This window comes from Uranotaenia lowii, chromosome 3 (genome assembly GCF_029784155.1).
Source record: "Uranotaenia lowii strain MFRU-FL chromosome 3, ASM2978415v1, whole genome shotgun sequence".
In the NCBI taxonomy this organism is placed as follows: domain Eukaryota; kingdom Metazoa; phylum Arthropoda; class Insecta; order Diptera; family Culicidae; genus Uranotaenia; species Uranotaenia lowii.
Window position 1 is genome coordinate 3105631 of NC_073693.1, and position 21688 is coordinate 3127318.

Consider the following 21688-nt stretch of genomic DNA (forward strand, 5'->3'; position numbering starts at 1 on the left):
AAACTTTTTTTAATGATGATTATCTGCAAAAATTTCATGTTGATCAAATTTCCCCCAGTTTTCGATATTTCCCGCGTGTTTTCACATGTGGCAAATACCCTGCATAAACATCTGTGTTAGTTAAGGTAATGTAAACTCTATCTGGTTGTTCCATACTGGACAAAAATTCGTTAGATATGTGGTGAAAATGTTTCTCATAAATTCTCTTTCGCCCATTTTAAACATCTTTTATCTTCTTTTAATCTTCTATCTGTCTGTAGGTAATGTTCTTACTAACAGAACTCCAAATCACCGATAAGGCCGGTAAATTAGCGTACAAAGTTATTAAATTCTTTTCCAAAAATCACACTGAAGGTTCAGAACATTCAGAATGTTTTTTTTTTCTAGAAGAACTTGGATAACATTTTCATATTTTTTTTTTATTGGTGGACATTCTTATATAAAAATACAAGATCCTCACATTTATCAAGCTACGCACCCGGAAGATATGCAAAACCGGTACAAAAAGATGCCACAAGTAGGTTCCCGCTTATTCGAGGTAGTTGAGGGAAAGACCACCTAAAGTGGAACCTCGGATAACCTAAATCACAGGTAAAACAATATCCTTATGCATCGGTTTTGCATATCTTCCGGGCGCATCATTCAATGAATTTGGGGAACTGGTATGAATCCGGTGTTGTTTGGATGCATCTAAGGAAGAGATGATTGAAACGTAAGCTCAATCAAGAAAAAATATTGCTTAAATTCATCAAAATTTAAAGTTGATTTAAAAAAAAATATTTAATAAAAAACTGACTGGTTATTGTACACACTAAGATTGCAAATATTCCACTCGGGACCACGATTCTCTGAATTACAGGAAAACGGCTCAAAATGACACTTGAACTGTCGAAAACAGGAGGTTTTCCTGTAGCACTGGGAGACAGCTAAACGATTTTCGTAGCACTCAATTTCTCCCGAAATTCGAAAGAACTCTGCTTCGAGTGCTCAGGAGCTCGAAAAATCTCAAGGCAACAATCGCCTGTGTCACTGTTTAAATGACACGTGTTTTAATGTTTTTTTTCGGTCCCTTTGGTTGTTCGTTTTTTTTTTCAAGCCAAGCGAACTTGACCGGTTGGAAGCGTGGGGACAAATCCATGCAACAAGAGCCACCATAGGAACTGCCCATGTCTACGAGGGAGGGAAGTATAAAATAAGTAAGTTTTTTCAGATACTTTTATTGCTTTAATTGATGCTCATTTGTCTATTTTGCTTCCCCAGATATGGCCGAAATAAGTGGGGCTAATGAAGTCGCCGAATACAAACAGCAGGAGCTGCTCGAATCTTTTTCGCCAAAGGGTCGACGAAGATGGAGCCTGATTTTTGCTCTGAAACATCATCAGCTACAAATGAACAGACTGCACTAATATGAACAGTGATGTATTTGAATTATGGTAATGGTATGAGGTAATAAAACATAAGCATTAAAAAAATATTTGCGATTATTTTTCTTAAAAATAAATAACCGGAACTGATATAATTCGGAAAGAAACAGTCTTGAGCTTACCGGATAATATGGAAAAAGTCCCTGAAAGTCACAGGGGAAAACCGTTTCGAACATACGGGGCAATTTGACAGTTGTTTTCCTGTAGTGTTTTGCTGTCCTGAAATCGTCCTGTAATTTCAGCTGTTGAAAATACAGGACGAAATCGTCCCGACCACAGGAGAAAATATTAAGTGTGTACGTGTATCGAGAGTTTCCGCTAGTCTCCACTGCAGGCGCTACAGCGCACATCGACAAAGCTGTAATCGTCCATTGAGTAGCCCCTCGACAGAAACGCATTGTCGCACAAACAAAAATATTCCGGCAACACTGCTGACAGAAGCAAAGCAGCCAGTTGCGAACTGAAAATCGAATCGTCGTCGTGGTTAACCTCCGATGAGAAAAAAGGCAAGCTAGCTCTGTGACTGGTTACAAGCTCCGTACTGGAAGTTTTGTCTCGCGGCGCGTCTATCGAGTAAAAATCGGTTTTTCGACGGTCAAAATCCGGATTCGCGTTTCGGAAAGTGGTCCAATTTGATTATGACCGGCAGCGGTTGCGAATGCGAAAAAATACACACTGGAGATGTGCGCTGTAAATGTGATAACGCCAATTTTCTGAAGCAAATCTAAAGTACCATTCTTTTTCAAGTGGTGAAGTATCTGGAGGTTGTGAAGAATAAGAAAAAAAGGTGTGTGTGATCCCCGGTTCTCTACGGGTTTGATTGTGCAAAACGAAAAAAAAAATCGAATAGGATGTTGGGGTAAAGCTGGGCCAAAGAAGTGTGTGGGCTGCTTATGATGGAAGAATAATCTGAAAAGCATCACGGATACAGAAGCTCGTCTATCAGCATCCGGCAGTTGTTACGCGAACCAGTTTATTTCGCTTGTTACCTGCCTGGACCGGAATAATCATCGATATTAGTAATGGCTCAGGATGTGGTAGCGAAAAATGGAAAATCGATTTTTAGGATTTTCCTCCACTTGTTCTTGAATCCGTGTACCTACTACATGACACCCGCTGATTCGGTTCTCCCGTATGGATGGCCTCCAGTCCAGTTTTTTTTATTTGCCGCCGGTGGCGTCGGAGAGAAAATGAACCAAGTTTTGACGGGTTGCCTGACGGTGCCCGGTATGCGCAATTTTAATGAAAAAATAATCAAAGCAAATTTTTAAACATTTACACATTTAAACATGTTTTACTAATCACACACATATTGGCCATAACACCAAGTTGAACTAAACTTCGAAATTGAAAGTTGAACTAACGGCGCGTTCGTAAATTGATTTTTTTGGGTGATGCATCAGTCGATTGATTTGTTTGGTAGATGTCAAATCACTTTCCATATGCTTTTGCATACGTTAGTTTGGAATTTACGAACGCCAGCATCGATAAAAAAAATCACTTCGACAGAAAAAATCAATTTACGAACACGCCGTAAACTTCGAAATTGTGCGACCTGTCAAACCAGTAGTGTAAAACTGCCTGTTTTTACACACTAGCCCCTTATTTTTTTATCAAACTTACGGAAAACTGCGACTGCCAAACATTGCACGATATCCAACTTTCAATGCAAGGGATAGGGAGGAATATTATAAAATAAGACGGGTATCCGGCAATTCAGAAAAACGAAGAAAAATTTGTGAACGAAAAATAATGGTCTTGAAATATCGTAAAATTATTTATATTTTACCTTTTTAATAAAAATATTAGAACATGTACAAGAGTATCTTAAAAGAAGTTGTATCTCCTCAATTGTTTATAACTTACAGGGTCGCGTACTTCTAATATCAAACATTTAATAGTGCTAGGAGAACGGATGAATGTTTGGAATTATGCAGTACCAAATATTTTGTCAAATAGCTTTATGTGCAAAGCATATTTTCGAATCAACTTTTTTATGGTAAAAAAATCTTGCATCAAAGCACCGTTTTCATTCGGAATATGCGTGCTGCGAATGAGTACATCTCGATGTGCAGATATTCAATAATTTACAAACTGTTGTTTAGAAAACTGACGAATACACGTCTTTCACAGAATTAGTTTTCCATTAAAGTTGTCCAACCAGTTTCAATGCTACTTCCGGTTCCTCTGCAAATCAATGACATCGAATTGTCAATTCGGTGTGCCTCGTTGAGGTTAAAAAAAACGAAGAAAAAATCAGCGTAGGTACCTACCTAACTTCTTAACATCACGTACGGACAACGTCTACGATTGAGGTAGAGACGACATCATCGACTGGATGAAGTGCAAGAAGTGCCCCGAAAGAAGCTCTCCTGTGTGGTGTTGCGGTGAGGTCGACCTGCCTGCCTGCCAGCGTTGCCACATGTAAATCTGTATTTTCGAGCCAAAAAATCTTTTTTATCTGTATAAAATCTCAAAAATCTGTATTGAAATCTGTATCAAAAATTTTCATTCCGGATACCTACGCTGAACTACGGTGACCTTTTTATAATGCGTAGCGCACTCATGGACTACGCTGCTCATTACTGGGGGCTACTATTTGTGCGACATGTCAAACCAGTATTAAATCTGATATTTTGTATACGCGAGCCGTTTTTGGTTTTACTTTGTCCGATTAATTGTAACGGAAAAATACATGTCCGCCATGTGTGAAAAATAAGGTCACGCAAAGTTTTAGGTCGATATATTCCGTTAAATATAACGATCTTTATGCTTCTGGGGTTTAACAATCAGTTGGGATTTTAACTTTGTGTCGTTAGTCTTTACCATAAAAAGTTAGATTTCGTATAAGGCAATGACCAATTTTGGTATATGATTCTTAAACACAGGTTTTGAAACTTTCTTCAACCCTTTGCATGTTGTTCTGCATTGTAACGGTTCCGAACTCTAATCTAGAAGTTTTTTTCTTATTTGCAAGCGTGATAATTGATGGATGATTAAATCATCAAAGTAGATTGATTGACTCGAAGTATAATCAAAATATCTTGGAAAATCTCTGATTTTCTGAAAATCTGTATGAAACCTGTATAAATTTCCAATTATCTGTAATCTGTATATACAGATTCTGTATTACAAAATTTCCAAAAAATCTGTATACTTACAGAAAAATCTGTATATGTGGTAACGCTGCTGCCTGCCTGATTCACTAAAAGAAGTGGCAAGTTTGAGTCTGCTGATTTCATTGCGAGAAAATACCACTCAAGCGACCCGCCGCCGACTCGAGTCGATTCCATCCGAATCCGAAACCTCCGAAACAGGGCTACCGTTGTCTGTCAAATGGAAAACTCGAACGTGTGTATTTTCGTGTGGGTTTTTTCTCCAGAGAATGTTTGAGAGAAAGAGCGCAAAGATTCGCCGAAGGGTGTCTCAATGCTGTGTAATAGCTTCTGGAAGATCCAAAACCAAAACGCCAGAGCAATGTGTTCCGGAACCCGTATTTTAAGATAATTATAAATTATTTTTAATTCAAGGTGAATGAATGAAATTCAGGAAGAATTCGTTGATAAGCAAATATCTCCCTCCAAAATTACAGAAAAGTTTTGAAATGGTTTGGCGGATTGGCGGCTAGTTTTTTTTTTTGTTGTTTCGGATTGGTGAGAAGATGCTCCCGAAAACCGAATGTTTTTTCGCGTGAGAGCCGTGAGAGGGTGAGAGCAAGCTGTTTCGGTTTTCTTGCTTGTGTGGGTGTAATGTTTTTATTTTCATTAAAGGCAATTCCGAAAAAGTACATCTAGTGACCACTTATGTCGCTACTGGGCTGCTGGCGAAACCCGAATGAATTCAATTTTACAGTTAGATTTGACTTTTACCGACATTCGATTTGTTGTACCTAAAATTAGTTGAGGTAGACCTAATAATTGTAGCAGAATTTTTTACGTTTTTTTTTTTGCTTTTCAGTGGAAACAGAAAAAACTACTCTACACGAACAAGTGAAGTGACAAAATGTGATAAAAATTGTACTGCTTTCAATGACTAATGAATGAATATTGCCGGCATAAACAAGTTTTACGTTCGATTACTGTTTCCCGCCGTTTGCCATTGATGTTTAGGACTGGATTTTGAAAACAGTGCGCCACAATGACAGTTCTCGGCATGATGACAGTTCGAATTCGGCTGACAGCTGGCCTGCTGAGCGAAGGTAGTTGCGTTCGAATAAAAATGAGCAGTGTCACTTCGACAGAAAATGGCGTCTGCCAACTTTTTGGAGGAAGCTCTTAAATCAGATGTCGATGAATCTGCGGTGAGTGCGATCGTCGGAACGCTGGAAAATCAGTTGGACCAATCCAATACAGGCCCGGTGCAACAAGTCGCGAAAAATTTCGAGTGCGGGAATGACGGAAACGCGTTAACCAGTGCAATTGTGTCAAATGGAGGAACGACGACGACGACCCCCATTTATAATAGCTCAGTGCAGCAGCAGCAACAGCAGAAACACAGCAATCATGGTGTTGCCAATGGTGAAATCGTCGATGTTATGAACAACAACAATAACAACAGCACCAACAATAATAATAACAGTAAAACATTCATTATAACCAACAGTGGTGGCCAGCAAACCGTGATCAGTAACAGTAACAATAACAGTAGTAATACCAATAGTGTCGGTTCTGGGGCGGGCGCGACCGTGTATCTCGGGAAGAACATTACTGTCTCGGCCACCACCGGAATTGCACCGCCCTCGACACCTCCGGCCTTGATAAGCACAGCTTCCCCTTCCTCGTCGGTTTCTTCCGGTATTAATATCATTAGTAATCAGATAGTGGTGTCTGCTGGTGGACAACCACCTCCCCCGTTCAACGTTCCCAACAATAACAACAACAGTAGCAACAGTACGCAGAACATGCCAAAGAATGAACCAGTAAAGTTGGTGTATCCTGCTCCGAACGGTGGCCCTGGAACGCCAACAGCTGGTACGGCACAGGCAGTCCTTAACATGAACAACAACCGGGTCACGCTGACCTCGACGGCCCTGCCGAATGGGACGATTACCCTGACGCAGGCCCCACAGCTTATCCAAACTGGTGGCAAAACCACCATCCAGGCGACCACCCAGGGTGGACAGCCGCAAGGTGGACAACCGCAAACTTTGATCATCAAAAATCAGCAAACCGGAGCCGTGATAAACTCCGGAGCGCCAGGGATAGTAACAATGACAAAGCCAATCAACAATCAGGTAAATGGAATAGCAGGCGACTGGACTAAGCCGTAGTTTGCATTAACTCCTACAACACTGCTGGCTGACTTTTATGTTGAAAGTGAACCATAACCCGTTGATTATGAAAGTCCTAACCCATTTCCCCTAGTTTTGTATTGCTATCACTACCAAAATTTTGATAGATGTGTTCCATACCAAATCACGGCTTGTTATTTTTTGTAAATACACAGAACTTGTTGCTTAATAGATATTAGATTTACATTTTTAACTACTGCTTACTGATTGCAGAGACACTGTCATGAACATCAAAAGGTGTGTCCAATACTAATGTTGAATTCGGATAATGAATTCTGATACTTTCTTGAATCGTGAGAAAAATGTTGAATAGAGATAAATTTTGTACGATATGTTCAATGTGACAGATTCTAAAGCCTAGTCCACACTAGGAGACGGTTCGTCTCGAGACGGTCTCAGCGTCTCCCATTTTCTTCGGGAGACACAGACCGTCTCAGATTTCCAACAACAACAACAGACAACAAAGTTCCTCTCATAACAAAAATCGCAGTTCATGTTGCCTAGTGTGGACTAGGCTTAAGATTTGAGCTGTAAATTTGATCACAGCAAATGCAAGTTAATTTTTGTCGCCTTTTGTAGTGGCGTATTATAGGTTAGAAACACTAGACATTGTGCCATCATCTAACATTTTCTTTTGCGATTTTTTTTTCTTTTCGGTCTACCAGTTTTGAAATAACCAACAAGATAATTTAAAAATGTATTTGGAAGACTTTTTTGTGACTTAATCACATATCTTATTCGTGATATAAGTTAGGTTGCATAAATGCAGCAGTAGTGCTTTTATACGGTTTCTTATTTTCTATCATTTTTCAGTACATATCTGGAGATTTTTGACTGAAAAGTTTAGATTTTCCGTACAAATTAACTTTCAAAATAAAATTGTGTTGTGCGAAATCTAAACTGAATTATTCGCTCCCAAAATTCATTTAAAATTTTAACTTGAAAATCACTAAAACATGGAAGGTGCTAAAATTAATAAATCTAAGATTTTCCGTACAAAACATGCAGCGGCCTAATGTATGTTTACAAAGTATCAATCACTTCCAGACTCCGTGGCAACCTGTTGCTGCTGTTATATGGTATCATCCATTATCGTTCTCACGCATCTTCTTGAATAAACTGTCCCCATATGACACAGTCGTCGCTATAGTATCCTGGTACGGAATTCTTTTTATTTCAATCGATCTGGGAAAGTAATTTGGCCACATAGATTTTACTTCATTGCCCACTCTTTTTGGGCTTTATCAGGGCTGGTACGAGGACGAGAACATTTGGAAAATCTGCCGCCTGGAACTGTCAAAAGGAGAGCGCGCAACAACACAAGCGCGAAGGCAGCAGAAAAAATAAACAACGAAAAAGAACCGGCACCATCACAACACACGTTTGCGTTTTAAATCCTCACGTTCATCACTTTCGTGTTCGTCTGATGATGGGGAGTTCCGCGTTTCATTTGTTAGCCTTTCGGGGTATCGAAGGTTATTGACCGATTCAAAAGTATGCTTGAATTTGGGGATAGCATTTGGACATTCTTTTACTTTTTTTTAATTATTGGCCAAAAGCTACATATGTATTCTATTTAGACAAAATTACAAATGTTGATTAGAATTATTCTAAACCAGACGAATCCCAGCGAAAGTTTCAATTTCTTTCGAAACCGTTTATTTTTATACAGTACGTTTTTAGTGATAGCAACAGAAAATATCCCGAACACCCAAATCTTTTGTTAAGTATCCCTCGTAGTTGTAAATTTGCTATACTTACCACTAATCTTTCAGTAGAATTCATACTTTGTACTTTTCTTTTCTTTTTACCCTCACAAATCGTTGGATGGTTTGCGCTAATAACTAAACACATAAAAAATCAATAACGTATTAATCTCACCAAATCGAACCAAAAATAAAACTATCACACCTGACACTTCCATATCCGGAATTGCCGGCGAGCAGTCCGCACAGAACATAGTCGGTTTGCCGGCCGGTGTACAGATAGTGAATGTTAGACCTGGCGCACCACCCACGCAACAGCAACAGCATCATCAGCAGCATCAACAACAACAGCAGCAGCATGCACAGCCCAAAACTGTTGCCGCTGTCTCACCTAGAGTTGTACTCGGTAGCCAGCAAATAGTTAGTACTAGACCACCAAACGCAAACGCTGTAAGAAACTATTTTCGTCTTAATCTGTTTTTCGTACCTAGTCCTGTTTCTAAAGTCTTCCGTTTGTTCTCTAGTTTAGCTATTTCATCTCATCATCAACAGATTGATTAATTAATCTTTTTATCCTATAAGGATGAATTTGAATGAATCATACTAAATCGATTGGTTGTTGGTGTTGAACAGTAGCTCAAATAGCTGTTGTAAGCTTGTTGAGTTAATTAATCAATTAACGCACCCTAACATAAACTTTTATCGAAATGATCTCATTTATTTGTTGAATGTACCGTTTGAGAAAATCAGACAAACAAGACTAATCTGTTTACAATCATCCATCGTAGATTACACTAAGTGCCCTTCAAGGACAGCCCGGATCGACGCTGCTGCTGAAGAACGAGCAAGGCCAGTTTCAGCTGCTAAGGATCGGTCCAGCGCCGACCGGTGCCCAGATTACCCCTGCCAATATCACTGCGACGTCCGGCGGCAACCAGACGATACGATTGCAAACCGTGCCAGCTGTAAGTAGGTTTACCGGTCCTCCATTAGCCCTCCGCAAGACCATTGTCACCACGCAACAGGTGAAACAGAAGCAAAATGTAATTATGAGTACTATCAGAGTTACTATCGAATTTTACCTACCTACCTTCCTAAATACCTGCCTATAAACTTCAATTTTTCAACGTTCAGTTGGCCTGCTGTCAGAATGTTACGTTCATTAGTTATTTCTACCTTTTCCGTTGAATGTTTATTGTAATTATTTTTAATGATCATTTTTACCTTTTTTTTTATTTGAACTTTTCTTAAACCATGAAACATTTCTTGACAAATTTATGCCAATTTGAATAAATTTTAGTTAGTTTGAAAATTGGCAATATTATTTCTATGTCGATTTGAAGAAAGGATAGTAGGGTTGGCTATCTAAATATTTTTTTATAGTTACTTATCTACAACTTTTCAATCAACTATGTAAAGAAAAAATACCAAATGAAGGGTTTAAGCATAATAGGAACAATGAAGATAGCGGCATTTGGATTCTTAATTTCTTATGATTTCTTATGTTGTTTAAACTTTTTTCTTATACATTACAATCGAAGCATGGGTTTTAAATGCTAGTTATTTTAATTTCAGCGTTTTGGTTTTTCGAACATTTTCGATTGCTTCTACATATTGTTTCTCCTGTTGAGTTGCTGATTTTCCTGGAATTGATCATATTTTCAAAGTCTTAGCCTATAGTTATAAACGTTTGAACGTTAGTTGGTAGTTTTGATAAATGGGGAGGAATATCTTTCATATTTTTATTTTTACTTCTTCCCATGCAGCAACCAATTTCGTCCGGTTCTGGAACGATAATTGTCAATTCTCAGTCCATCACCTCTACACCAACAAGCTACGTGACCACACAGTCAACTCCAGTGGCATCGGTTGCCCCGGTTCCGGCCTTGGCAGCTCAGCAGCACATAACCATCTCAACTGCCCCCCAGCCAGCACCCTCAGCTGTCGCAACGGGACAACCAACGGTTGTGGCCACTCAGCAACCAACGCAAACAGTCGTCACGAATCAGCAACAACAACCGCAGCAACCTCAACAAACTGGCGGTGCGGGTCAACCGGCAACGCAAACCGTCGTAGTGACAACAACGACGACTGGTGGCCAAACTGCTCAGCAGCGCAACTCGTTAGATAATACCAAAGAAAAATGCAGAAAGTTTCTTACCAATCTTATCGAGCTCTCGAAGCGGGAACCGAAACCGGTGGAAAAGAATGTAAGAACTCTTATCCAGGAATTGGTTGACGCCAACGTTGAACCGGAAGAATTTTGTGAGCGGCTGGAACGTTTGCTTAATGCCAGTCCGCAGCCGTGCCTCATTGGATTTCTCAAGGTTTGATTCTTTCGACCTTCACATTGATGAAAGTCTTACCAATCTCATTCTTTTCATTACAGAAAAGTTTACCACTTCTTCGACAATCCCTGGTAACCAAGGAAATAACCATCGATGGCATTAATCCACCGTCGGCCAATGTGGCATTTTCCAGTTCAACTCTAACGCAAATACCCGTAAGAAGAACATTTTGAATTGGTTTGATTTTTGAACTTCTACTAAGCACATTTTCTTTGTAGGCCCAAATTCGTCCCGTAACACAAGTCGTGACGCAAAACAGTATAGTCGGTCAAACGCAAATTCGAATGGTAACGTCACAGTCTGGCGCAGCGGCCGTACCCCGGATAGGGCAAACGACGATACGGCCAGCTACTCCTGTGCGAATACAAGGTCCAATCCAGCAGCAACAAGCCACTCCAACTGGTCCTGGAGTCACTGCGATTCCTCGACAGATTACCGCCCAGCAAATCAGGCCCAACGCAACGGCCACCGTTGGGCATACGACAATCGTGCAAACGGGGGGCCAGTCGCTGGCGCAGACGATCTCGACGACACCTCCGGCGCTTTTACCGGTAAGTTCCACTTCGAGTGTGTTTTATCTTTTCTAACCAACCTCACTTCCCTCCACAAAAGCTTCCTTTCGATCCTTCGAATCCTTCACAGCAGGTCTTAGAGAAATTTAGTACACTATTGTATTGCATCCCTCTTTATTTCTTTAATTATCAATCGGATTCTTTAGCGTTTGGTTTTATTAAACTAGTAGATGATTACACGAAGTACGTTCGGTTTCATTCGTTACCTTTTTCCGATTGCACTGTAAACGTCCTTGTCCTTCTGGTTCGGTTGTTAGTTACTGAATCCCTTTACCTTTTCCCAAATTTACTTAGAGCTAATACACTGAGTTCCAAGCGTAATTTCATACCAATTTGATGTGGCATCAACTTCTCCTGTATTGTTATGTATTGTATATTTTTTCAACTAAACCAGATAGCTAATGAATGAATCTACAGGAATTGGTATGAAACTTCGACCTAATATGTACACACACCAGTAGTTTAAATATTTTAAAATTAAACCCTTTTATTTTGTATATTAGGCTGAAGTTTTCTAAAATATATACACATATATACCTACCTTGAATGCAGTAGTATTGGAAACGCGCCAGTGGTGGATTTTTTTTATTATAAATCTTGTTTTTCCCTTTATTAATAATTGTAGTATATTTTCTAAATTTGAGGAACGAATATTCAATGCTTATAAAATAATTTTGAATTCTATACCGTATCCTTCAGAAAATTACTCAGCATAAACGTACACTCAATAATTAATTATACATGCTTGTGCTTAATGATTACTCGGTAGAGCTGCGTTTTCTTTTTATCATATTCTTAATATTTTTTTTATTTATGCAAACGGTGTTCAAAAGTCATTTATCTTTTTTCTTATCGGTGTTGATTGATTATAATTTTTTTTTTATTTAACAAAAGCATTGAAAATTGATAAATGATCAAAGGATAATTTCTCCAACAATAGAATTTGATTTTTTGCTTTATTTTCTTAGCTTGTTTATTCAAAATGTTATATGGAATGTACTTTAAGAATCAGAGCCTATCGTAACATTTAATTTTGATTGCGAAGTTCGACTATTAATTGCTGTTACTTGCTGCTGGACACAAACCGCATTAACCGAACTTGGAACGCTGTTTATCTGGAAGGTGTCTTTTCTAGAATCTGTTTTGTTTTGTTGCGTTATCGAATCGAACGAATCTTCCCCTTTCGATTATTAGTGCATGAAACTGTTGGTTTATTTCGTTGAGTCTTATAGTTGTCGTTTGATAGAAGTTTTCTCTTGTTTTCCTCGCCCTCCCTAACTTATTAACAAATAACATCCGGCGACGCGGACAAGATGCTGCATATATTTATCCTATTAACAATATCTTAGTAATAAATGCGCTGTTTTGGTTGGATTTACTCAAGTGTTCGGCTACTACCTTTCGGTAAAACAAATAATCAAAAACTGAAGCTGTAACCTACAAATAAACCTATTTAAATAGCTCGATGCGTAGCTGGTGATGGATTCTCGATTTTTTTTTATCTGCATAACTCAAGCTAGAAGCTGCTCGCGAACGTTCGTTTACTTTGCTGTGTTGAAGGTTTTGTTTTGAATATTTATCCCTTTATTTCACTTTGCATGAGCCTTTCCTCCTATAATATAATCAATAGTATTGCGTTGTAAGATACAAAAATATTTAGTATATTTAGTTACATAGTAATCACTAAATTTCTCTCTGCTGAAAATATTGACCCTTGAAAGTATGATAATCCGCCTGTGAGTAAATATTTAAAGTGCACAAACAGAAAAGATGCCGTGCGTCGTAGGATGAGCATCATTCAAGTGATAATGTTGTTGAAACGAAAGAAATAAATTGTCAATCGAAGCATAAATAGTAATAGAAACAATAGATAAATTATGCAAATAAGACCAAACACAATAATAATAATATTATCCCCAATATTTTATAAAATGAACTAATAGAATTTCGATGAAATCATTCATATATGGACGGTTTTTTAATACATTAAATACAAAAATGGACTTAAAAGAGACCTAAACATAGTAAAACGTTGGCGCAAATTTTGGTTCTGATTTTAATTTTCGGCACATCGGAAAACTATTTAATTCAGTGTAGAATTGTTAAGAACAACTGAAAGCATTGATATGTAGAACAATCAGGGCTAGAGAGCTTTGAATAGAAGAAATCGAATAGATTCTGAAAAATATGAGCAGGGCTTTTTTGTTCTAGACAGCTTTTAAACTAGGTAGGTACCCACTATGTAATTAATGAACTAATTAATAAACTCAATTTTTTTTATCATCAATGCGATTTCTTCTACTCAAGGTCCCCAGGTCTTTCCACTAACTATAATAATATTTGCGTTAAATCAAGCCAGATCGAAATTATATATAGTTCTCCAAACAATCCTCGCTTTTTTCTGAGGAATGTTTGAACAAACCAGAGGTAATTCAACCCATTTGCGTAGATGTTAACACATGTTAGAGGTTTTTTTGGATCAACTGTCGGGATTTTAGGGAAAAAATGACTGACCTGACTGAGCTCAGTGAATAGGTAAATTTGTGATAACCTCTACATTTTAACGGCTTTAATTTAAGTCCTAGTTCTAGTATTTTTTTCGGATTGGAAATGAGTCCACCAGAAAAGGTTAGATTGTAAGAGTTGTTAAAGAACATAAAAAAAAATTTGGTAAGTGTCGGAAAAATCACTGACTGTGATAGATTTGAACCCACAATCTCCGGCTTTCTACGGCATCGCATTACCGACTAAGCTATTATAGGAGTCTGAAAATTTGGAAAACGTATTAACATGATGTGATTACTATTTGAAAAGCATAGAAAAAATGCAAGAAATTTCAAAAAAATCAACAAATTGTATTTCTGATAATACATACATTCATTCAGTTTTTACATGATTTAACCGAAATGTTGCCTACTCACGGTCACGAGCATTCTCCATTGAATTCTTTGATCAGTTGGATAAATCATATAGGTAGTAAAAAAGTCTTCTTTTTGTTTTTTTTTCTGTAATATCGCGAAAACTACTACTTGAAATTCAGCAGAAAATCAGAAAACAATATTTTTCTTCAAAACTCACTATTGAATGCTAGGAGTGCTTGAAATGTGTCGCTTGATACACAAAACAAAGCTATTGAAACAGTTTGGGCTGACTGAAATGCTATGTCTATTTTAATTTAAAAAAAAATTATGGATATGTAACATCATATTTGTTTTGCCCAGTCTATAAATTTGCTAATACTCCTTTGATTATAAAGTTTCATACTCCAAACCATACCTTTTAACTCAACTAGAATTCAATAGTAAGTGTTGAAGAAAAATATTGTTTTCTGATTTTCTGATGAATTTTTAATTGTTACTTTCGCGAAATTACAGAAAAACTACTGTATCACGATATCTTTTTTTAAATTCATCACAAAAAACAACAGATTAACTTTATAAAAATGTAAATACCGTATAAGCTGCTGATGATCTTTTCAAATAGAGATTGACAAGAAAAAAATATTTTTTTAACTACTGAATCACATAAATTAAGTATACACTCAATTTTGGCACGCTCGAAAAACTGATTTTTTCTTCATTTGTTTATGTACTGTGTACATAAACTGTTATGTACATGTGTTATGTGTACACTCATTTTTTAGTGTGAGTGTATATTTTTATATCGTCAAATTCAATCAAAACAACAAGACCTTTTGAAATTTAACTTCTACCATCAGTAAAAAAAATGTAAACCAATATTTAAAAATATATGAAGAAAAGCAATGTGATACTCGACTTATCCTGGATCACTGCTGATAACTTGATGGGACTAATTTGTGTAGAATCTATGCCCTAGGGTAAAGCATATTCGCACATGAGTCACATGTGAATTATATTGGAATTTCTCTGTAAATATTTGTTCGTAAGTATGAAGACAAACTTGATTAACTATATTATTTGCCGTTCATTTTTATTAAACAACTAGCTGATCCCATACGAACTCCGTTTCGCTTTCAACTTGTTGTATGAATACGCCAATTGTCAAGCATTTTCCATATGCACTTCCGAAATCATTGTTGTTATTATTGCAAAAATATTGGACGTTCACTTTTCTGTCGTCTGCTACTAAATTTTAAATCAGAAATCAATTGAACGTGTCAAAAAACCCCCATGTATGAATTTCGACTCGACAGTTTCATAGCAACGCAATTATTGCCAAAAAGTTAAACCCCTTTCGGTGGCCTCTTATACAATCTTTGATATCTGAAATTAATTTCCTTCCCTCAAAACTCCCGTGCGCAAACTTTCAAAGAAATCTATTGCATAGTAACGTCAATATTGCTAAAAGCAGTAAAAAACTAATGGACGACTCCTGTCGTAGAAAATAATCCCGCCAACGAAACGAACGGAAATGAAAGTCGGTTCAAAAAATGGGTGCCATGACTTTTGGTTCGGGGGAATAAAAAATCTAAATCTAAAAAATTTTTCATCATTCCTGGTCCTAATGAGCACCCATGCCAAATTTCAGCTCTCTAGCTCTTAAGGCAGCTGAGCCTATTGAAGACAAACATACAAACGAACAAACAAACGGAAATTACTTTTTATATATATAGATTGGAGCTTCAGGGCAGTTTAGCTTCTGCCTTCATCGGTATCGGATGTGTTTTTTTTCCATTCGATATTGAGACAAAAGGCATATGATCAGTTTTTCTAAAGAGGTGTAAAAATAAGCAAGTGCTCGCGATGAGCCCATCGCCCGGAGATTATCCGGGTAGAACTGTTCCGGAGTGGTTGGACCGAGAGAATGTACATGGCCGCCTGTACTACCTGACCCTGAAAGCCGTGGACAAATACGAATTACCTAAAAATCCCTTTGTGATCTCGCGATTTATCGCAGATCATGTCGGGACTATCGAAGGAGGCTTTATTGAGCATAGGAATAATTGGTATGTGTTAAAAGTTCGGAATAAAGACCAAATAAGGATTCTGGCAAAATTGACCCACTTAAGCAACGGCACTCCTATTTCTATTGGCCGCCACCCGCAATTGAACCAGAGAAAATTCGTTGTCACGTGTAGAGAAGTAGATGGCATGTCTGACGAAGAACTACAAACAGAATTATCTCCGCAGAAAATAATAGACGTTAGGCGAATCACTAAGAAAACGAGTTCAGGAATTATAGGCACATCGACACTTGTGCTTACTATAAATAGCACCGTTGTTCCAGAATTTTTGAATTTTGGTTTACTGAGAGTTCGTACTCGTACGTACTACTCACAACCACTACTTTGCCGCCAATGCTTGAAATATGGTCATCCAAAAATAAGATGCCAACAAAAGACGCGCACATGCAAAAAATGCTCCAAATCGCATGATAACGAAGAAGAAAGTTGCACTTCTCCAAGCTATTGCCACAACTGCAAGGGAGATCACGGACCTCTCGACCGATGCTGCCCTTTGTGGGTAGCAGAAACAGCGGCAATAAAAATAAGTACCGATCAGAACCTACCGATTGCTACAGCCCGAAGAATGGTACAAATCAACAACAGCAGCACGAGCTACGCGCAAGTAGCTAAGCAAAACACCTCACAGCCGAATGATAAAAAAATCCGAACCGAAAACCTACAATCGCAACAACCAAACCAACAGCAACACAAACGAGAAGAGAACCAACAGCAGACCAGCCAACAAAAACGTACGCGTATGGACAACACCGCACCATCTCAACGACCAACAGCCGAAGTGTCTAACCCGAAACAAAATTTGGATCTTGAATCGCCCCCCAGGAAACGAAACCCCATCTTACCTCAGACCTCACCTCCAGCACCTTCAACCCGTGAAGTAGCGAGCGATGTTGAGCGTACTGAGCCCAATTTTAACCCTCCAGGAGGAACTCGATCAGCACGGAGTCGTTCACGCATCGACACAAAAAAGTGATTTTTCCCTCCTTCTTCCCCTTCACTCCCTTTTCCCTTCCTAAATCCTTTAAATTTTAATTAGAACTAAGTGGACTCCCCGGCAAAAATATACTGTACTAAGTTAAATGCCTAAATAAATAGATTAAGATAAAAAAAAAAGATTGGAGCTTTTATGCGAATAGGGGCAGTACAAATGACATAGCAATAAATAGTATGTTTAACATGCTGTGTTTTTACAAATTCATTATGCTGCACTAACACTTGCTAAATAACTTCAATGTCAAACGTCACAATCCCCTAGAAAGTTGGTACGTTTTCTTCGATACTTCCTTTCAGGGTCGGATGCCTTCTGCGGAGTAAAAATTTCTTATAAAATAATAAAATGATTGTATACCGTTTGGCATAAACTCATTTAGTACCAATGCTTTTGGCATGGCGTTCGAAAAAACGCCGTATTGGCATAGTGTCGTTTCGCATTATGGTCATTTGTATATCAAAATATATTCCCCAAAAGATTCCAAATTTGTTGCTTCATCAAAATGTTGAACGATCGTTATGCCAATCGGGTATTTTGTTAAACGACCATTAAATAGAATGGCGGTATGCCTGTATACTGTAATCTTAATACCATTTTATCTTTTTAATAATACTTAATAAATATGAGTTTTATATAAGAAGTCATCAAACTTATAACTAATTATCACTACTCTTATAAAATCAAGAAAGATTAATTTGAATGATGCTCAACCCAACTAAACACGTAGCTCACCTTTAGTTAGTGCACTTTTATTAGATCCCTTTTTCCTCGTGCAAGTGCATTAGAAGAAAAAAAAAACCGGCACATGAAGAAGTGTAACAGATCACCGTTATTTGTTTTTTCTCTTTCTATTTATGTTTTATCTTGTTCGTCGGTTCTCACCTCGCCCTAAAATTCGCTTGCCCATTCGCTTGATCTGTCGTCATCGTCGTCGTCGTTCTTCGCCATTTAGATTCGCGCCACGACTGGAGCGGCTATAACGCGTGCACCAGCGACCCTGCAAATCCGTGCAGCAACTCCGGTAGCGTCCCGTGCGAATAATGCGACGCCAAACGCCACTAAGGCCACCATCCGAGCACAATCGCCGGCTGTGGCCTCAGTGGCAGCTGCTGCGGCAGCGGCGGCCGCTGCAGCCTCTGGTTCAGCTGCGACCCAGGTTAAACAAGTGACAGCAATTAGTAACAGCAATGTGGTCGTCGCAGCAACTCCAGTTGTGCCCTCGCCACCGACCGCTTCCGGTGCTCCACCTGGATTGGTTGTGGCAGGGACACAGCAACCGCTGCCTGCGTTGGCTCTCAGCTCATCAGCCGTGGCCAACATCGCAGCCAGTAGTAACAGTAACAGCTCTACCGTGAACATTATCAGTACAAGCAGTATTCCTTCGGCCACGAATGTTGTAGCCGGAGCAGACCCCAGTAGTATCGCGAATTTAGGCAGTACAACTTCCGCTACGAACGCAAGTAGCAATTCTGCTACGACCACAACTTCCAGTATCAGTTCTTCCACCCCGGCGCCTTCCGTTTCTACTAGCAATGCATCTAGTTCTTCTACCACTACTACCACCACTGGCAAGGCCGGTTCGAAATCGCAGAGCTCGGCTAGCAGTAAAAAGAAAGCTGCAAATGCTGCTGCCGCTAGCTCTGCCGATTCCGCTGACCAACAACAAGGGGCTTCAGCTGCAGCTAAAAAAGCGGCTGCCTCAATGCAATCCTCTTTCTACCAGCACCATGTGGCTTCTTCCATGTACGGGGACGATGACATTAACGATGTCGCGGCCATGGGTGGTGTAAACTTGGCAGAGGAAACGCAAAGAATTCTTGGTTCAACCGAATTCGTGGGGACGCAGATCCGGTCCTGCAAAGATGAAATATTCCTGCAAATGCCTGCGCTACAGGCAAAAATCCGATCCATTGTGGCACGACATGGCCTGGAAGAACCAACTAGTGAAGTGGCGGTTCTGATATCTCACGCGTGCCAGGAAAGACTGAAAAGCGTTGTAGAAAAACTGGCTGTCATTGCAGAGCATCGAATCGATATTATCAAGGTAGCAATTTTGCATTTCAACATTTAAAATCTGATTTACAAGATCTCCACTCTCTACCCTCAGGTTGACCCTCGGTACGAGGTGACAAAAGACGTGCGGGGTCAAATCAAATTTTTAGAAGAGTTGGACAAGGCTGAACAGAAACGACACGAAGAACAAGAACGAGAGATGCTTATGCGAGCGGCCAAATCCCGATCGAAAACAGAAGATCCCGAACAGGCCAAACTAAAAGCTAAGGTAAGGTTGAGAGTCGATTGTTACATATGTATCTGTTGTGTTTAACACGTTAACCGAGCCTTGCGTCTATAATCGTCAAAGTTTATGACTTGCAATAAAAATCTTTAAACTTTGCTTGTACAGGCGAAAGAAATGCAACGAGCAGAAATGGAAGAACTTCGCCAGCGAGATGCAAACTTGACTGCCCTGCAAGCCATCGGACCACGGAAAAAGCCTCGGTTAGAAGAAGGCGCCAGTACGCCCGTTACAGTGAGTATTCGAGGAAAAGTCGTTAGTTCCATAAACGTACAGTGTGCTAAACATACCTGTGTTTCTTCATCTTTTGCAGCCTGGAGTGTCGGGCGTTGGAACTGGTGCCAGTGGGAAAGCCGCCACGCCCCTTCGGCCACGAATTAAGCGTGTCAACTTACGGGATATGCTCTTTTATCTGGAACAAGAACGTGAAAGTTGTCGTAGTCAGATGCTGTACAAGGCCTACCTCAAGTGATCGATTGTGACCAACTGTTGTGGTGGAGTTCCAAAGCTGATGGCAGCTGTGGTGATAGCAAAACTGTTTTAACTGCCGCTCTTTCTCTTGACTGGAGGAAGCATTCACGACGGCCATATTCCAGTAAGCGGGTAGCATTTATAAGGTCTTTATCAGAGTTACTAAACCATGGTTTCTCGCTGCTCGCCGGAGTGCGTCGGACAAAACGAACAACAACACATCACGAAAGAACCATCTAACCAAACCGGTTCCAGAATTTGGGCAGTTCATATTCGAGAAAAGATGAACATGACTACTGTAGGGCCCGTGATGAATTTCATGTTTGATTTTCTTTTATTCAGTCAAGTTGATGAATTCGCGTGGATGTGTGTATGCGGCAGCGAGCCAATGCATTATGTTGAAAAAGAAAACGAGAATGAAAATAATGCGCGTGTGTGTGTCTCTGTAAATGAGTGTTTTCTTACATAGGGAATTTTGCAAATACTAACCAAACAGACTACGTGCGGGAATGAATGAGAGAATAATAGAATGCTAGAATCGGATCGTTATTCGGTCATAAGTCGCAAGCGATCTGCCTTTTTGATGTTTTATTTAATTTACACAACAATAAGTAGGAACAAAAACAAAGGTAAAATATGAACATAAAAGAAAAAACAAACAATCTGTACAGTATCGTTAGAAAGTGAACACATACAAAAGTCTAAACAAGGTTTTGTAATAGTCGAATGCAAGAGCCGGAAAAATACTATAGGTCTAAAACATTGATAACTCAGACGTTTGAAAATAAGAAAAAGGGGGAATGAAAAAAAAAAAAGAAGTTTAGAGTCCTTTAGAGCTGTGTGCTTGGGAAGTGAAAATAAATCGCTTATCCAAGCATTGTTTTTGTTTGTTTCTATATTTTTAAAATCTGTAACCATCAAAATATGAAAGATGAAAGTCCGAATATCTGAAGAAAGGCATATTGAATGGTGAATTAAGTTTAGGAAGAAAAATGTTTGAAAATTTCCAATTAGACTACGAAAAAGTTGATAATATACCAGAAATCAGAACATGTATGTAAAAGGAATTTCATATGTTACAATAGGTTTAAAATAAATTGACGAACAGTCAATGAGAAACTAGCTTTCTTTGTGATTATATCACTTAAAATTAAAAGAAAAAGCTTAAAATATATTTGTTTATAAAATTACAATGAGTCCTTGCTAATATTTATGTTTAGTATCGTCGTCTTTTCATTCAAATTTAATTTAATGAAATGAAAATTTACAAAACATAAAAACCACATAGAAGCAAACAGATGAATACGAATGAGAAAAACAAAACAAGAGAAGGGTTTCTCTTTTCTTATAAAAAAATAAACTACGAATAAAAAATTAACACAGAGGAGTTTTTTTTTGCTCTTGAAAGAACAATCATTTTGATTTAACATGCGAGGGGGGGGGGGGGGGGGGGGGTAGGAGATACTTGAGAATTTGCAGTACCGACATCATCGAGTTCGTTGAAAAATACATTTTATCGACATGTCACTTTTCACCAATTGTCTAGGCGCCCTAATGTTATTATTATCTCTTAGTTTTGCATCATGGTTGTATTTGAAGATCAGCGATGATTCTATACCTTATAGAGATAGCATTTTCGTTGAAT

The 21688-nt window shown here is 38.7% G+C and overlaps 1 protein-coding gene across 4 annotated transcripts; it reads left to right on the forward strand.

Annotated features, from left to right (window-relative positions):
* Window positions 1-1868: 1868 nt before the first annotated feature.
* On the forward strand, window positions 1869-21421 carry LOC129751519 (transcription initiation factor TFIID subunit 4-like). Of its 4 annotated transcripts, none has more exons than XM_055747065.1 (11): window positions 1869-2211; window positions 5382-6657; window positions 8661-8870; window positions 9209-9463; window positions 10187-10747; window positions 10810-10923; window positions 10987-11319; window positions 18229-19320; window positions 19384-19557; window positions 19681-19806; window positions 19886-21421. In XM_055747065.1, the coding sequence occupies exons 2-11, from the start codon at window positions 5668-5670 to the stop codon at window positions 20042-20044; spliced, it is 4014 nt and encodes a 1337-aa protein (XP_055603040.1). In that variant the 5' UTR covers window positions 1869-2211; window positions 5382-5667; the 3' UTR covers window positions 20045-21421. The 4 variants fall into 4 exon arrangements, with proteins under 4 accessions (XP_055603040.1, XP_055603043.1, XP_055603041.1 ...); XM_055747068.1 differs by having other exon boundaries at window positions 19000-19320; XM_055747066.1 differs by having other exon boundaries at window positions 9209-9385.
* The last annotated feature ends 267 nt before the right edge of the window (window positions 21422-21688 follow it).

Excerpts from the sequence above, each read along its gene's own strand:
- LOC129751519 (XM_055747065.1), top strand. The coding sequence starts at position 5,668 with ATGGCGTCTGCCAACTTTTTGGAGGAAGCTCTTAAATCAGATGTCGAT. Across the intron at positions 10,924-10,986 it reads CAACTCTAACGCAAATACCC|GCCCAAATTCGTCCCGTAAC; the intron begins GTAAGAAGAACA and ends TTTTCTTTGTAG. Across the intron at positions 19,807-19,885 it reads GCGCCAGTACGCCCGTTACA|CCTGGAGTGTCGGGCGTTGG; the intron begins GTGAGTATTCGA and ends CATCTTTTGCAG.